At 39.9% G+C, this 18,432-nt stretch overlaps 1 protein-coding gene and 2 long non-coding RNA genes across 6 annotated transcripts; 2 read left to right on the top strand and 1 right to left on the bottom strand.

The window, feature by feature from the left end:
* Positions 1 to 1,419: 1,419 nt before the first annotated feature.
* On the bottom strand, positions 1,420 to 6,858 carry LOC111273570 (uncharacterized). 2 transcript variants are annotated; one of them, XR_002687936.2, is made up of 4 exons: positions 4,664 to 6,858; positions 4,132 to 4,200; positions 2,775 to 2,981; positions 1,420 to 1,997 (listed from the first exon to the last, which is right to left on the bottom strand). It is a non-coding gene; the product is annotated as an uncharacterized LOC111273570 (long non-coding RNA). The 2 variants fall into 2 exon arrangements; XR_002687935.2 differs by having other exon boundaries at positions 4,132 to 6,854.
* A 232-nt stretch (positions 6,859 to 7,090) lies between these two features.
* LOC147753829 (uncharacterized) lies at positions 7,091 to 7,553 on the top strand. Its single transcript, XR_015316006.1, has 2 exons — positions 7,091 to 7,177; positions 7,392 to 7,553. It is a non-coding gene; the product is annotated as an uncharacterized LOC147753829 (long non-coding RNA).
* Positions 7,554 to 7,913: 360 nt separating this feature from the next.
* On the top strand, positions 7,914 to 16,650 carry LOC111273568 (muscle LIM protein 1). Of its 3 annotated transcripts, none has more exons than XM_022855263.2 (5): positions 7,914 to 8,120; positions 12,305 to 12,414; positions 14,429 to 14,492; positions 14,824 to 14,963; positions 15,282 to 16,650. In XM_022855263.2, the coding sequence occupies exons 2-5, from the start codon at positions 12,364 to 12,366 to the stop codon at positions 15,414 to 15,416; spliced, it is 390 nt and encodes a 129-aa protein (XP_022710998.1). In that variant the 5' UTR covers positions 7,914 to 8,120; positions 12,305 to 12,363; the 3' UTR covers positions 15,417 to 16,650. The 3 variants fall into 3 exon arrangements, with proteins under 3 accessions (XP_022710998.1, XP_022710997.1, XP_022710999.1); XM_022855262.2 differs by lacking the exon at positions 7,914 to 8,120 and adding an exon at positions 11,055 to 11,163; XM_022855264.2 differs by lacking the exons at positions 7,914 to 8,120; positions 12,305 to 12,414 and adding an exon at positions 13,429 to 13,944.
* Positions 16,651 to 18,432: the final 1,782 nt, after the last annotated feature.

The raw sequence follows: 18,432 nt of genomic DNA, 5'->3' as shown, positions 1-18,432 counted from the left end.
ACTGAGACTTTTAAATAATGGTATCATTAATTAGAAATCCTTACTGTATCTACAGAGCAGGTAGCGTAAATAATTAGCATTGCTTTATTGATATGTTTACGTCGTTCTTTTTCAGGGTCAAAATAAAATCTTTGATGTCAGCATGCAAACACTTTTAGAGCTGAGAACAGCTGAATTTCATGGAGAGAATATTCAAGTGTCTATACGCAAAAGACTGCACTTTTCCGTGAAGAATTAATTTGTAGTCTCTCAGGCAGACATATGTGTTATTATAAGACATTACCAACCTATTGTGCCATACTTTGCTCCATTGGATTATTAAGTAGGCCACTTTTAGATTATCCTTCTTCTTATTTTTATTTTTTCTAGAAACTTCATATTAGTACAGAGGCGTTTCTTTATATCGTTCCGATGTTCTATTTCTTCATGACAATAACTTACCTATAATATAATAATTCAGAAAATGTGTACGTCATAGATAATTCGCATGGTGAGAGCCCTCCCTGTGCTTAGACCTGGCATAGATTATTTTAACAGACTTCTTTTAACATTATCGTTAGAAAGCGGAACCTTTAGTGGAACTTTTAGCATTATCTCCAGTACCGTATATTATAATCCTTAACACCCGAGTACCCAGTAATTTGGCTTTCTTCTATTTATCTACACAATACAAATACACATTTAAAGGTAACCAAAAAAAATACTAAAATCGTAAACTAAATAGATATTTTACCGTAGCATTGTTACTAATCCTCAAGGAAACAAGGATGCCACTAATCGCTTCAAAACGATTTCATCATGTCTATATTAACGTGCCCATGAAACACAGCAATATTTAAAGCGACATGGAGTTGGTTACTGAGGCTAAGCATACCAGATTATATGTTGAGCACAGTAGCCGCATAGTACGTCGATTCTATACAGAAACTTGTTTTTGGTTCCAACGAATGGGCTTTTTTCTATAAAGGTGCCGAAGTCTCCATAGCTGAACATGAAACCTCTCTAGGTTATATAATATTTTGTAACGCAGTATATAGAAAAAAACTAATTTGGTCTTGATATTGTTAGAATTTTACGAATGTGTGTACTTGTGTCTAAGTGAAAATAATATTTTGGCTTAATTCTACTAGTCTACGCAATTTAGTAGCGAGGTTAGCATGTCACTGTGTTCCCACCGCTCTTTTCTAGTTTTGTCGATTGCGGATTGCTGCTCTAAAGTTGTTTTGTATATGTACTGTTACGAAGGACATATAGTTTCAAATACTCGCATGCCATTTATATCCATATTTTAAATAATACCGCAGAAAACCATCCTTGACATCAAGTGTAAATAGAATAAAAAAGCTACCCAAATAGGAGCTTTGTGCCGCTAATTTCTGAATACGTTGATTAACTGTAATAAAATCAGGAAGGCTTGACTCAATTTAATTCTTTTTATTGTACTTCTTTAATTGCATTTGATAGACTGTCAAAGCTGCATCCCGACTTCCCAGATATACCGGAATATACTTATAATGCTTAACACTTTTTACCTATTAAGAACTTTTATGCATGCCAGTGACACATTTAAAAATGATTTTGCGGAGGTTTCAAAGAAAGCTGGAAAATGTTTATAAGATTTCATAGTTTGTGCGTTTTATCCAAGACATATCAGCTAGTTGACAATCCTAATCCTTTCCTGTTAGGCTGCATTTTGGCGTTTTTCTTTGCTGCCCGTTACGTAAAACACTATCATGCTATAACTTTAGTGTAACTAACGCGTTTCCTTTAATGGCGAATTCTCGATCGTTACGGCTAAATATTCGGTGACAGGAGGCGCGATTCGAGTTGGTCAGACATTCTTGTGCGGGGAAACGTTTGCTGACGTAATACGCTGAGCGGCATTCAGTAACCACCGTTTGATTAACGGCGACATAGTAGGTTAAATACTGGGTGTTGCTAGTGATCCATCGTTCTGGTAGCTTGTGTTTCTTGTTCTGGTTTTGACCCTTCTGTAACTAAATAGGAGTTGAGTTTGTTTCGACATTGCTGCTACTTACTTATATGTGCCTTAAAAAAGTGTTAAAGGTCAGTTCCATAATGAATAACTTGCGACATTACTCTCAAAGGCGAGGCGGCCCAGAAGCTCAAAGCCGAAGAGACCCCTTTACTCAGCATGTGTCAATCATCTTATTCCAGCTAATCCTAAATAAGTATCAACTTTAATAAATGAATAGAAACTTATTCTGTATTTTCCAATTTAACGTGTGCACTTGCTCGCTTAAGTGTATTATATCTTCGTATTCTGGTCAGATAACAAAAATTTACAAACAGTATCTGCCAACAAGTTCACCCTTCTCTGGAACTATACGGAGTCATTCATATATCGAAAATAACGCCTTGAAGTACATTGCTTTCAAAGAGCTCAACGAAAGTTTCCATTACTTCATTGACGGCAACGGCAAAATATTACAATATTAATAATATCATAGTTACTGCTATTATTACCTAAATAATTTAAAGTAGATTATTGGCAAATGCGTTCCTCTGCCCCTTGCCCATGATAAATGTGCTCTTTTTCATATTAAACCAATGGCGCCCATGTTAGAACTGAGAAATATCTAAGTGTGGTGAAGGTCGCATGTTTCAACATCGCGTCAGCGCACACTACGATGTATGCACCGACGCTAGCCCGAATATCACCTTACTTCTTGTTTCCAACTCCAAAAAACGGAGCTTAAACCTTATCCTGTATGGCCATGGGTTGTTTTCTTCAACATGGATATAAGACTCACCCCTTCGAGACTCGAAACGAGTGCGCTAATCCTAATCAGCGACAGCCGACAACGACGACAGCTGGAGTGTCAAAGGACCGAGTGGTCAATCTTTTTCGGATAGCCTGTTCACTACTCATTATGTGACAGTGTAGATCAAATCATCGTCGCGATGGCTACGAGCCCCGTAGTGCAACCTGCAGTAACGGCATCAACGGCAAGCATTACCTGAAAACGGTAACGCTTCTAGTAATAAAAGCTAGTCACTGTTTGCCACTGCCATTGGTGACCTTTTGCAGTAATTCAGCCAACTCTATAGTTGGGTAACTTAGAGCAGAATGGCCGTTACCAGAGACCAAAAAGAGACCAAAGAAAGAACGCTGTACCACCAACCCATAGTTGATTGAAGATGAATTTATGGAATTATTGATATGACCACCTGCGCTGCAGGTGCTGTCGAAGGCGGCTGCTTGTCATATCAAATACTGCTTGTTCAACTCTTCGTTGCCATCTTACTAGTGATCGGTAAAACTCAAGAGTGCCAAAAGCAAATTAAGAATCGGCGTTCATCAGGCAAACGGGCCAAGCCAAGTCATGACAGATCTGGGCTGGCGGACGGTTGGATGATCGGCCCAGAAGGTAATGTATTAGGTATGTATCTGACTGAGAAAAGGATTACATGCACGCCTGAGCGTCGCAGCTAGCAAGTAGCAGGCACAGAGTAAACGGGTGAAACTGGCTATAACAAGAATAATTCTTCTAAATTAAATGTGCTCACGCCTTATACATAACCGCATTGTTTCTTTTCTTTTTTTTCTGTTTTGTTATCCTTATGATCACGACAGTGTTTGAGCATACGTAAGTGTGATGTTGAAGAGCGCCATAAGAAAAAAAGGAGAGACCCAGAGAAAAGAATTTACATTGGCACTTCGTAGTAACTATTTGGATTACAAAGTCAGTCCTCATAGGCGCACACACTCGATATAGTTTCGGTGTGGGAAAATAGATTCTAGTGTTAACACCGTTGACGATACGTTTGGTATCAGACGAAACTAAATAATAATGATAATGACAGATTGCATATTTTGAGGTTTTAATGTACTAAGACTGAAATGCTCATATAAAAAATCAAGTGCTTATTAAAAAAGTTACATTAGTCAACAAAATGGAACTTCGTCAGTCCTAAAATAGTCAGTTCAAAGCAGCACCGCTCTAAGGAAGTACCAGGAGGTCATAGAAGAAAACCTACAGACATATATAAACCGTTAGGAATACAATATATATATATATATATGTATAGCGAAATTTTTTCAACGACTACGGCTATTTAGCCGCAATTCACATAGCATATACACGAAACAAAAATGTAGTATTTTACCTGAATGAATGTGGTCACTACTTGCGTCCGCAAAACTGACTCTGGCATATAACAGGAACGATGTTTCTTCTATAAAAATTCACATTTTTAGTGCTGCGACCTGTTACTCTTCTAACGCTAGAATGTTTACCCAGCATTCATTAAGGTTGAAACTAGTCCACATAAATTTCACACCAGACGAATCAACAAAAAATAACGACACTAAACGTAAGCGTCGGTATGTGCAAGTAAAAGTTTAAAATAACAACGGTAGTTCTGAAAGGTGTCTATATGTTTGTGTTACATAAGCGTTGATCTAAAGGACCCCGTAGATCTCCCCTACCGCCCGCCCTACTGTCTGCCGCTTGCAACGCGTAGCGAACTCTAAATTCTAAAAGGGACCCGCTAGATGACCTAACGAGCGTTGTCTCTACGGGATAATAATAGAAGTAAAGCTAATAGCGACTTGTCGTAAACGCGTATCGTAGACAAGGCCTGATGACTCAACTAAGAGCTACCACAGGGCCGAGTTTTGACGACAAGGGGCTCTTACCTGCCGTTAGAGAGATAGCGGCCTGGGCCCAGATTGAGCAGAAAAATCACGGGCTAATTCTTTTTCCCTCTCCCCGATCGGATGGTATAGCGGTTGCTATATCGCTTTCTAAAACAAAAAATCTGGAGACATAACACGCCAACGCTGGGGCAAAACTAGCGAAACTGCTTTGCTTACCTGGGCAGAGGAGTGTGATCAGAAAGTTTCATCGGTCACTGATTGATCGGCCGATCTTTATCTTATATAACCTCTTTGTGACTTGACATGATCAATCGTTTAACTGTAAATATAGTACAAAAGACGCATGCTCTTTTTGCAAACGTTAGCTGCAAGAACTATTGCTGTTTCATATCGCCATCGTACATGGTTGTAACATATATAACAACTGTACAGATGTATAGTATATCATATATATATATTAGTATATAATTTCTTTAGATATATTGGACGATCGAAGTTCTTTGATCACATTCAGTATTTTGCTCAGGTGAAGTTAAGGAAATATTATGCGGATTAGATTTCATTGCAACTGTACTCGTCTACAACGGTGGCACTATCAGTCACTACAGTGTAGGCCCCGTATGCCTAGTCCTCGGTTCGGGACTGATATAAAGAGTACTTCAGAGTACAGTACTTTACTACGGCTTGCAGAAACACCCAGTGGATTTGCTCTATGGATCTGCCTGTATGTTTCGAGTTTTACGTCGGTGTCGCCGACATTAAATGAGACGAGGCTGCTTCGTCGTCATCATCGTCAGTTTCACGTTCTTCGGAAGCATAGAGTCATGCATCGTAGTCTGCTTGAGGTCTTAACGTTCCGCAGGTATTTTGCCGATAATGTTAGGCAAACAAGATATTCTGAAACAGGCAGTACAGCATGGGAAAATCATAGAAGGATACGAATTATAGCACCTTTATACAATTACTGGGCACTAACGTACAGGGCAAAGCGATGAAGCAATTGCACTGCAACCGCGTCCAGTGTTGAGGGCAAGTCGAGAGAAAAACGAGAGCTCATTTGAAATATTGAGCAACAGCAACAGCGGACAGTACTTCCCTATACGTCTCGACAACGCGAAACGCGCGGAGAACCATGATCTTCCCTCATCATGCCGTATGTACCATATGTAGGCCTTGTAACTCACTGCTAACGTTAGCCACGGCCGCTTAGACTTCACGCGTGTAACGCTTTCTGCAACAGAGTTCTATGAATTACGAACAGTACTTCGAGGCCGCATTCAACCCACTTCTGGATGCTGCAGAATGCGATAAGCTGCAAGTGGTGGGAAGACAAAGCACACAAACAGCAACGTAAACGACGACCGATGCTGTGTCCTCTGATACTAGGGCTAGCGTTTTTTATCGTTCGACTTAGTTAACATTTGGTCGCCTAACTACCGTCTCTCTCAAAAAATGGACCGTCTTGACGGTGACTTTGCCAGTTGCGCGCATCGTTGAAGTTTTGTTTTCGCGCAGGTGCGGAGCATGCGACTGTCAAGTTACTACTCAGATGATAGGACACGCTAATCGCGCAGGCGCATGGCTCCAAGTCGTGTGTCCTGCAAATGGTTATGGTGTGCAAAACTCCGTTTGAAAAGACACTGCTCAGTTTTTAACCGACGACGGTCATCAGCAGCCACAGAAAGAGCCGTTATGTTGTGAAAGTTACGGTCCATACAAATGCTGTCGCTGGTGTAGCTTTCTTCCACTGCCCCAGTCAACGACTATGCGAACGCTATTCAGATGAATAAGATGAGGAGCCAATGGGCGTGGGCACAGACAGAACGGCTGGGGAGATCAAAGCCATATGGGCAGAACTTTTTTCAATTTTAATTTCTTCATATTTCTCTTTAGTCCATTTATTTCCGCCGCCATAGTTGTGATCAACCCGGTGGCTCGCCCAGAAATGGTGAGCATCTCCTGAGCACGTTCGAGCTCACTCTTGTACTTAGAGGAACTCTAGTGCAGTTCGCCATCTGCCGCTACGAAGGTGGTGGTAAAACCGCAAAGACGTTGTGTTCTCATATGTATCACCTTAGTGGTCTGAGATGGTAGCGAATGGCGACGCTCCTTAGTGCGATGGCGAGGTTGGTTTACGTGGCAGTTAGGGACCGTACGAGCCGACGCATCGCGCATCTGCCTGCCTAATTGCGGCTGCGAGCACTAATTGTGGCTAACAGGTTACTGCGTAAGTGGTTTTTCTACGTTTGTCCACTTTGTGCCCTTTAGAGTGCAGACGATCGTAGCGATAGGCCGACAAACAGACAAAGTAGACGAACGCGCGAATATACATGCAAATAGAAAGGGAATATATAATCGTTCGGGTTATAACTACTGGCCTTGCCTACCGATGCACTTGGCGATAGTCTTGTTCATGTTTAAGCTTGCTGAATATGCAAGCTTAATTCAGAAGCTAACCTAGATATGACGTTTATGGGCTTATAGGTGGCGGTTTAATTTGAAGTTAGGTTAGCTCGAATAAAGGCATGATCTCGGTCAAGAATAAGCCAAAAGGTCTGCGTTACGGTTCTGCTGTCTAATATAACTAATTTAATTGTGAAGCATTCGCTTTGTGCTAGTTGTTCTGCAAATGTAATTCTCTTTATAATAGTATAGGCCCTGCTTGTTCTTTCTTGATTATAGGGAAAAGCTTTCAGAAATTCGGTTTTTGGCTGGCGTGCAACAAACTCAATTTTTGTATTTGTCTTTTGCCTTATGTATGTTACAGGTAACAACTAAGCAACTAGACGTTTAGAGAACACGTCAGTCTTTTTGTGTTCGGGAAGGATCTAGTCAGTCAAAATACTGCGATCACAGCATTGTTTTGCATTCAGCCGCGTTGTAAAACACAGTATCTATCTGAGAAATAAACGCTTTTACTGTTCTTCGACCGGTCGGGCGTTACTTAGAGTAGCTAAATCTCCGAATTCAGAAAAGCCAGTTAAAAACCACAAAACGAGTGGCTAGGCAAGAGTAAAAACGCTATCATCATCTGTTGAGCTACGAAGCATGACGCGTGAGTCATCGAGCTCTTGAAATGTAGCTGATTTGTCAGGCAAGCTCTAACTGGTGCAAACTGCCCACGTACCAAAGTGTTTCATACCAAGCACGTCGAGCAACTACGTATAAGACATTTACAGGTGTAGAGTATGTGGTACTAGGCGAAGTATCTATTTGAGACCGCTAACCATCCAAGTATGTCTTCTGCTTAGCAAGTGATCCTCGGTACTGAAGGTTGCAACTTTACACACTGCGATAACGATGATGATGACGATTAACGCCATAACCTGCAGCCCATGAATTTCATACATAAGTTCTTTCCTTTTTCATTAATAAACACTGAAGTCCACTGCAGCAAACGTGTCCATAGATAACGTGTCATTGCTTGACTCTTTAGCGGACTTGTTGTTGATTTTAGTTGATCGTGGTGGAAGTAACGTAAAGGAACGAGATTCAGGTATCTTCTCATTTGTTTATTTACTTATGTATTTTTATATGTTCGCGTTGAGTGTTTGCTTTTAGAAGAATACTAACTTCCAGTAAGCTAAAATCTCAACAAAGTAACCTCACTGACGTTTACCCATAGTTAAGGTGTATACAAAATCAAAATAATCCTATCTATATCTTAATCTATTCTGTTTATGGCGACTTTGTACTACTCCAGTAAATGTTAGTAATAACCCACTAAGTGCTTTCATCAATATTGTTAACCTGTTACTTCCTAGATTAAATGAGCCCTTCACTATTCTTAGAAGAATCAAATTCGCAGGCGGAAATCTCTCGAAAAAATCTACAAACCTCACGCATATACAGTGTTACACTCGATCTACCTTCCTCAGTCTAACACAATACCATATCGGTTGATATAGGCAACCAGTTTTTCTCCTCATTCGAGTTGATTTGGGACAGATTTGTCAAAACGGTAGTCTAACGGGGCAGCCTTTATGACGACCAAGGCCCCATTAGAAGTATTGCAAACTATAAGCGTGACATTGATCTTCGAGTTCTTTTTAAACATTTACCCGTTTCCGCAGGCCTCGCAAATCTTCTATTGTCAGGCAAGATAATTGAATAAATGAATTTTCGATTCAAACGTAGAACCACTGCTGACACTATAACTGCTATATATCTATTTCGCGCGTGGCCCGGTAGATTAGCGAGCGTAGCCATCTCAGTTATCGCCCATCGCTATAAGAATCGTCTATAAGAAAAGACAATTGTATTTTAATATTTTACTAATCGGCTTATGCGACGGCCTGAACGACCTAGCCTTTGGTAAAAAAAAAGACTGGGAAGAAATCAATACTTCAAGTTCCGTTAACGTCACATAAATACCACATACAAATTGCTCACTTACTTGTATTCCATCATCGCATAGCCATGTTTTTTGCTAAAATCCAGAATATAGTATTGATTTGATTTTCTCTAGCCAAATGCTTTTCAAATACGTGAATAAGCTTTTCATTTTTGCCTCTGTTGACTAAGGAGATCATGAAGAAGTAACTGAGACGTATAAACGTGGTAGACCTTTTTCAACTACTTGGAAAAAAGTGCGTCCTCAATCAAGATGCAAGGAACATGTTGATGAATACTAAATATTTGTTGACGTTACTATGTAATCTTGCTAGGAAACCGAGCATCTTGAGTAGACCAAGAAAGATATTTTTATTTTTCCAAAACTGTTATAAGAATATGTTTATTCTTTATATTTATATTTATAGAAAAGTTCTTGTGATCAACATGACAAAGTTGAATACCTTGTTCTGAACTGTCGTCGATTCATCGACTCTTACAAGACTTTTCACAAGCGAGCCGAAAAAAGAGAATGTCAAATGAGCTGCAAATCTTTCATGGAAATGAACCGTGAAATCATGATAAAAGCCGCACAAACATGCTCTAGGCAGTTTAACACTGTTTCCGTAATAGCTTAGTGGGTACCGTATTTGCATGCTAGTATGTGGGACACATTGTGATCAAGGTTCGAACTTGGGCATAGACAGGCAGACTCCGTTTTGTGCTGAAATCCAGCCGTCTGATGAAATGCCTAACGGCGATACCGAACGTAAAACTCCTTTTATTCATTTATTTTAATTTTAAATTTATTTATTTTGTTAAAACAATAATATTAAGCTAGAATATTTTTTTTTCTCGAAACTAATTATTGCTTTTTTTTTTTGCTCACCATTCGTCGCGTTAGACTTTTACACATCCGTGATCACGGCCATTGAAAGCTTTAGAAGCTAATTTATTAACAGACTCCAAAATTTAAGTAATCTCTATGCATACATCTCTTCCACGACATCTTAGACGTTTCTGTCTCGTAAACTGTTCTCAGTTTTTGACATTTAATAATGTTTCTTAATTCGTGTAACATACACTTAGAGTACACGATGGGTTGTAAAATCGAGGCGGTAAACAACGACTCAGGTAAATAGATTAATAAATTCGAGCTTTGCCTGAGTGATTTCAGGTATTGCACGTAAGTGATTTGTAAACCGGAGAACAGTTCTGGTAGCTGTTTTATGCCAGCTATTTTCTTTTGTATAAATTGATTGCGCATAATATTCACTATTACCTATCTGAGAGAACTATAATAAGAATGCTGTGACGGATTCGCATTCCAGTGACGCTTATACAATAGCGCTGACTTCTTTTGAATTTCTCATGTACACTACAAGATAGTTTACGTTTGGTTCCAACCCGCCTTACTAGACCACTTGACAGCAGTCCGACACGGATCTTTAGATTCAGAAATTCGACAAGAAAAACTCTAAAGTATCGGCATGCGCCACCTAAACGATCCACAGACCCAACAACAATAACTGAAGGTTAACCTGATCTGTAAAGATAACATGAATTACTGGAAAAAGATTTCAAAGTCTTCGCTAGAAATCAACCAGCGATCTTACTTTTGCTTGTTTAGGGACCTACCTACTTTGGCACAACGGCAATTAGCCTAAATCTTTCAAATATTCCTGTCTACCTAGTTTTAAAAACTCCTCCACATCTTGCATATCAGTATACAATCTGGAACCAGTAAAAATCACTAACCACGCATAGATCCATAAGACCTCGAATATGACGAACGGTGTGGTGTACGGCTTATTTTCCAGATTCAGATATTTGCCCCGGACTGCAGAGATAATGCTGCATTTGCCGGTGTGTCCGTGTGCTCATACTTATCTTGGGTAGTTTTATGCGGTCCGAGGTCGTTGCCATTGAGTCTAATGGTAGGCTACTAGCCCCGACAGCTGGCTTATGTTTGCCCCTTGTCTAGGTCTGACGGCCAACGCGGAACTACAGGTCTGGCAATAAGCATTAGAAGGCAAAGGGAAGAAGGCCAATGTTAGCCTGTTTCATTGACTACTCATCGCTGGTGGCCGCTGATCTTTCTGATTCCGGATTTACCCTCTCCGGCCCTCACGGCGTTCTTTTATTCGCTCAAATACGACCGAGCCGACATCTACCAGTTACTGTTAGATCGTTAGTGTTCAATTGAGGTATGGTGCGCACTAAGGCACCGAGCAGGCTTATAGAATTAGTTGATTTTATCTGCTACAGCTTCACGTATACGTTTGCGGCAGTTGCATGTGAATAAGTCTGCTGACGGAAATGACACTAATTTTGGATTTTGCAATGGAACCCGATTGAGTCTATTTTATCTTGCGAACGTCTATAGTTCTTGTCTCAGAAATGTTAAATATAGGTCCTTTCAAGCTTACCGAATCGCTCACGCAGTTACATCAACCGGACGAAAAAGAGAACGGGACGTAACTGATAGATAATAACGAACCGGAAGTTGTGTGTTCTTGACGACGTTTGTGTCTGATGCCTTGTTTCCCTCTTAATACCCTTCTGCCTGTAAATCTACACATCGCGGTGCAGTGCCTCCAGTTTCGACATTTTGCTTAGGAACGTACGATTTGCCATTCACTCAAATCGTAGTTATGGCGAGACAGAGCAGAACCGTTGCGCGCAGATTCTGTTCAGCCTAGCTGACGGACCGTATAATCGCTTAGTGATGCTTACATTCAGCGAACTTAACGAGCTTCTGTTTTTTCCGATACCTGCAAGCTAACTATTTTAACAACTAAATCTTTAAGACATTTTGGGCCCTTTGGCAAATATTTGCTGTTGTTTTAGCCTTATGCCCTTATATATATATACCAATAACAAAAGTGTATATATATATATACTGTTGTTACTGGTAATTAAACACCTTTGTGTCCGCCCATGGAAAAATTACCATTTCTGCTGTGATGCAGGCTAACCAGGCAGAGAAAAATGTCAAAAAAGCGGCTGTGACTGGATTCAGTGTTGATATCGATATGTACATATTAATGGGAAAGCGTGAAAACCGCAAAACACAATTAACCCGTTTGTTTTAAGCGGCGTTTTTCGGATGCTTAAATCTGACCGTATTTAAACGCTATCTTTTCTTTCATTTTGTCACTTTCTCTAAAAATTCTAGACGAGCTACTGTCCCCCATGATATCCAAATCCTAGGAAGTATCCTTAGACGTTTTACAACGTATGAATTGTAAATAACAAAAAAACAAATTACCACTGGGTTATTAACACTATCTTGGTTTTATTACTATTATTACAATAACTATAATTATTTTTTTCATTACATTGAAGCGTGTTCCCTACCCTCCTCAGCACCTTCAGCTTCAAGTTACAACCCGTTCCATTTGATCATGCCTTTTCAAACCGCTGAAGCCGCTCGTTGCCCGAAATGCAGTCACCAGGTGAGAGCAATCGAATTGGTAAGCTTATAATTCTAACTAATACTTGACTTCCGCAGGCAACATGGAATATTCAAAATGAGTGTGACCTACCTGAAAGAAAATCTTCGCGGTTTTGATTTGACAAGTCGAATCTTCTTCTGGTCTTTTCTGTTGATTAAGACTCCATTTTACGCGCCTGAGTTCTCTGAATCAGCTTTTAACATACAGATGTAATAAATTGAATTCGGTTGTGCAAGTCTTTCGTTCGGTTTCAATAATGAATGATCTTAAGATCTTGATCAACAAATTGGAGGTCTGAAAACGTGTTTTACATTGATTCTCTACAATGGTACGCGTAGTTGCTTCCCGTTTAAGTCGTATCTTTCACCCAAATACGTAATACAAATCACCCAGATGTTAGGCTAAACTTTTTCCAAAAGCATCACGATTGATCCAATTTTCAATGTCGGTTTTAATCGTGATAGTGTGTACATGTCAGGGCGTGCAGGATCTTATCATGATCGTTTCACCATACAGGATGTTTCGAAGGGCACTTATTCTGGACTGCTAAACTGGGATAACTGAAAACAGTGCCTGCTACAATACAGGGAACTTTGTATAACAATGTCTCAGGTAATTCGTCACAGAGTCGTCCCTATATGTGTTTGCTTCTGTGAGTCTCAAACGTGCCTCACTGGGATGCCAATCTGCTGAGTCGTGTTTGCTTCAAGAACGTATACTGTTGTTTTCTTGCTGCTTATAGTGTTGAATGCAAGGGAGTGTGCGAGGGCGCCTGAGTCTTGTAATGTATCGGCCTACAGTTTTAGCTCTTCGTGGCGTCCAGACAAACTTGGACGACTGCACAAGGCCGATAAAGGCTTGGCAGTTCAATCTCTAGTTCTTGTGAACCGTATCTCTTATTTAAGAATGCGTATGTGCATAGTATGTTAGCCAAGCCTGGTACTAAGGCTACTCGACTTCTATAATGGTTTCGCTTTTTATGATCTGCAGACCACTCTGCGTGGATGCTTCTTAAGCTCATATGCCACGCAATAAGTGCTCCATCCATTCTCAGTAACAATGCAACATAACTGTTATGAAAGACGTGACCGGATTGTCCGCAAATAGCTTGAAGGTTTCGATTGTGGCAAAAGTAATACGTAATTGCTTAAACGTATGTTCTGATCCCTCACATTGTTTAAGTGCACTGTGTCACTGACGAGAACATTTTCATAGGACATTCAGTACAACGAACAATGATTTCTAGTTTACCCTTTCTTTTGCTGGCTTCCTCGCGCTCTTGCGTATACTCATGGATCAAGAGAAGTTCGAGCTGATCACATATAATACTGAATAACTAGAGAGATCACGGGCGCTTGGATGGAAAATAACATGCATTCAAAAAAAAATGGAGCAATGGCGAGACGTCCGTCACGAAATCCCACATACGAATTCTGACTTCGAAGCTTGGAATAGACACATTTGTTTCGTGCTCAAGGCCAACCGTCTAATGTAATATTAATACCACTCCGGGCATAAAACTCCGAACATGTAAGATTTACAAATGGCGGGTCAACATTGAGATAGGTTTTCTAGGCTTAAGAATAGACTTCAAATATTAATATCAAACGTTAATTCGACTTTGTGTTTTTTAATTTCGGTAACAGATTTAGCAGAACGATGGATTTGATTATTAGAAAAGCGAGGAAACATGAATACTGATACTTTAGTTAAATAAGAAATTGTCTTACTTCGTAGGATGTTGCGTAAAGGTGAATAGTTTCATGAGAAAGATCTCCTTATGCCCATTTGTGGTTTCCCAGGGTTTCGTCTTAGTTTTCCTATATTTTTGTTATTTTTTAGTTAACAGACATTAGCTTTGTATTCCCCATGAGTTATTTTAACTTTATGCTGATTAGCATTTAATATAAACTTAGGACGATCCTGTCATTACAATCTATCAGTTTCTTTATTGAACCTATTAATGTACTTCGATGGTCATTCGAGTAATGTGAGATACCCGTTCCGTTAACAGGTGTTCGCCGCCGAGGAAATGCTCGCCGCCGGCGCTAAGTGGCACAAAATCTGCTTTACCTGTGGTAAGTTCTCAGTTGTAGTAGTGATCTTTTATATGAAACCATCATTTAAGCTTCGCAGAAAATGCACTCACGAGGCGTATAATAAACGAGCAGCTAGGAAAAGTGCGAAAATCGTCTCAAGTCTAAATTGTCAGTATAATATAATAGGTAGCTGACGTATTTTCGACTTGAATGTATTGTTTTTATATTAAAAAAGCTGTTCTTCTTGAACAAATTGCGACTACGGCATCTTGAACTAATATGTGAATATGTGTCGCCGCTCTTCGTCTTGATATAATCATACTATTTGTCACTGCTATTTAGTGTGGGCATTTTTCTTACTTATACGCAGGACTTTGTAAGAAAAGGTTGGATTCGACCAATGCCACCGAGCATAATGGCGACCTCTGGTGTAGAATCTGTTATTCGCGTAAGTTTGGCCCTAAGGGAGTTGGATTTGGTTGTGGAGCCGGCACCCTCAACATGGACAAGGTGAGACTGGCTGTAGATCGAGATAGTAGAGAAAAGTATCAACAATCATGATAATTATAAATAATCATCAGCATAATCATAAAAAATCCATGACAATTTTTGCCACTTGTTGACCTAGGTATTCGCACCTGATAATCAGTAGAAGCACCCTTACCCATACAGACTTATCTGTCCCAGTTAAGATCCTTTTACGTACCTAATTGCTTCATAGACCTTCACAAAGTGGTTTATGTTACCAAATAAAATCCAGAATCTGTATTTTAAACAAAAGTAAAACTAAGAGCATGATTCTACCATTGCTATTGTTTTTATCGATAGGGTGAAATCTTCGGCAACCAAGAATCTGCTGCCAATAAACCGATGGACCCGTACTACGGCATGAACTCAAAATTCATCAACTTGTTCATCATGAAGGGCGCCTCTATGGGAGGAACGTCCTCCAAACCCCAGTAAATTAGCAAATCTATATACCATTATAAGTTTACTTCTTTTCATAGAGGGATAGGACCATTAAAAAAACACGAACATTTTTTTTTAAATCGAAGTTAGCTCACTAACTTTCGTATCGAGCTAGTGCTTTAAGTCAGTCACACGAAACTGTCATTTGGGCGCCTTAGATTCTACTGGCTGAGCAATGCTGATCAGTTGATTTTAAAGCATTGCGTAATAATAGAGTATGATGCTGGCTCACGAACGCATACTTGTGATGCCCAGAATAGGGCACAGGACAAGCAAAGCCATGTTTCTTAACAAAAAGCTAATCAAATGCGAAATTAGATAATATCCATCTCCGAGGGTCGCTATATGAGTCACATAGCTCATCTACGTAGCAATAAATTGTACATTTTTTTTACCAATCACCTTGACAATAGCTACCATTAGGATTGAACTCAGGAACCGTACCATCAGTGTAAGCTTTTGCCTTACTGTGATACGAAGAAACATGGCTTTGATCGTAATACTGTTTGTCTGTCTATTATGCAACCACACGCAGATTTGTAGACCAATTGTGTTTTATTAATTGAATAGTGAATCTACAGTCAAACGACTCCGTGAACAGGATGCATGCACCGCCTGACCATCAAAGCATTCGATGTCTAGTGCCATTATGGCACACTAGCTGTATGACCCGCAGGCCCATTTCAGTCCCATCTAAAGGCCTCTATCTAATCATATTGCTTCCCAGCGAAGGACATAATTTTCATCGAATTGTCACCGAAACAAAAAACATGCCTCAACTGTCACCGTAAACCTCATTGTATCTACAATCGAATAATGTGGATGTACGTAGTCACTTTACCAATGAAAATGCGTGACGACTGAAGCTAAACCTAAATTGAACGTGCTCAATTTTTGGGGATCCATGTAAAAGTTTCATCCGCTGTTTCATTTCTACAAATTTGTGCTTCAAGTGCTCTGCCCCGACTGTTGATCATTGATACGTCTACTATTAATTGCCATGCGGAATAGTTGTCATTGGTTATCGTTGTTGCAATGATAATGACGATTTTCATTTATATTTGTTTGTCATTTCCCTTGTCCTGTTAGTATACTTGCTGCTGAAAGGTCATGGGTGGGTAGTTTTCCCTACAGAGCTCCCGAAGGGGAAATCCCTAACGGAGCGCTCTAAACGATGCACGCACTTCCTACAAATAAATTCTGTACATTTAAGGAACACCTTGAGAAATAGTCTTTATTATTTTTGTTTACCTTCATTCACCTTTTTTTGTAGGGAGCGTTCTTGCGTGCCTATGTGAAAATATTTTAAATTCTTCAAATTGATCTCTTTCTCTTGGAACTAAGCGACCACTAACTGAGTACACATGCAAAATTTGCCACTCACATGATTCTGTCCCCCAAAAAAGCGCATTGAAGGACTGAACGTCGTTCTTCCTGTAAGTAACGTTAATATTTGATAATTATCGTCGAGGAAAAGTAGTTTAACAATCCACTAGATTTATAAAAATAACCGTGATTCGGACCGATAGTCGAGAAAAGTTAATGATTGAGGCCATACTGCGTATCATTGCAACGCTTCATTCTAGACACACACCTCCATTAACTATTACCCGTTGCTTTCGTCGTCTGCTCTTTGTAAAATCTGACGAATTGCTTATATTTAAATGTCCCACACGGTGCGCTCTGTTTCTAACGTTTGTCAAAAGAAGAGGGGTATGCCGCAACTATTTAAGCCAGCCTTTTTATCTTGCAGGAGAACGAAAATTGAAAATCCTTTTTGGATGGCAGACTTGACTCTGTGCAAGATTCCGAAATAGGCAGCAGGTAGTTTTTGCCCAATATAAGCGAACGATGTAAGATGCCGTTAAAGCTACATTTATCTGAAGAGGGCTCGCTGCTGTTTTGGGGCAAGTGCCGTTATAGCTTATGAATTGATGCGGCGCGCACGGACGCTTCGTGTACTCTGTCCTTCATATGTGCACGAAACGACTTTAATTCAAGCTGAGTATCTTTATAAGCTGACTAAATATTTTTTAAATATGTGAAGTTTTTTTCATTAAATTAAAGGTATTAGGGCCGTGTAACTGAAGCTTGCTACCCCTTGTCGCACGTGAAATCAACTGCTACCATACAGTTTAAGGTGTTTCGTGTACATGATGACTTTTAATAACGGGCGCTTGCTAGGTATTTGGTGTAGAAAGTTGGCGACCAGTAACGCGAGTAACTATACGAATAATAGGTATATCCCTTTAGACAGATCTATCCACTGTGCCAACTTTTTGAGTACCAGGGTTCGCAAACTTGAATCAGATGCGTGTAAAAAAAAATCTGCGAAAACACTATGTATGAATTCTCCCTTGAGAGTATTTTTTCCAACAGCACTTAGGAATCGGGTGCTCCTCGTCAGGCAGATTTCGTCCAAACCTTAAGCTTAAAAGAATCGATTTTCCTGACTCTTCGACGACGATAAGTGTTAATATACACTTATCTACCTTTAGTGTGCTTTTGGTAGTAAGGCAAAGGTTAAAGAGGCTTGCCTAGCACGAATTTGATAAAATTGTGTGCCAGACGTTCATTACCTAAGTTATCCAGGCCTAAAAATTTGGACATTGCCATGCGGCCTTGACAAGCACTTGATTTCTATAATATAGCTTTAACCCTATTTGGTAAACACTATATTCATAAGCCCAGGCACTGAGGTACGGAGAAGCATTGTACGAAATGTTACATCAGTGTATTGTTATACGGCCTTTTAGACCTTTAGGGTTTGTGTAACATAGTATACTTACACCTTACAATTTCCGCAGCTATAGGCCGAGGCACGCGTAGACCTTCTAAGAGGGCATAATTTTCGCCTACACCTATACTTCTGTTATAGTGTAGATTTGTATCGAGCTATTTCAGTGCCGTAGTAGGCGTTCATTTTTGATCTTTAATTTCTCCGACATGGAGGACCTCCTATGGTCTCTGTTTAAGTTCATTGTAACTTCACTTCGGATCCGAGCCCAAT

This window comes from Varroa jacobsoni, unplaced genomic scaffold (genome assembly GCF_002532875.2).
Source record: "Varroa jacobsoni isolate VJ856 unplaced genomic scaffold, vjacob_1.0 scaffold_198, whole genome shotgun sequence".
Classification (NCBI taxonomy): domain Eukaryota; kingdom Metazoa; phylum Arthropoda; class Arachnida; order Mesostigmata; family Varroidae; genus Varroa; species Varroa jacobsoni.
The sequence above is the reverse complement of the archived record's forward strand: the minus strand, read 5'-3'. Positions and strand labels throughout refer to the sequence as shown.

Bases quoted from the DNA above. Each gene is read 5' to 3' on its own strand.
- LOC111273568 (XM_022855263.2), top strand. From the start codon at position 12,364: ATGCCTTTTCAAACCGCTGAAGCCGCTCGTTGCCCGAAATGCAGTCAC. The intron at 12,415-14,428 runs GTGAGAGCAATC...TTCCGTTAACAG, and splicing joins GCCCGAAATGCAGTCACCAG to GTGTTCGCCGCCGAGGAAAT. The intron at 14,964-15,281 runs GTGAGACTGGCT...TTTTATCGATAG, and splicing joins GCACCCTCAACATGGACAAG to GGTGAAATCTTCGGCAACCA.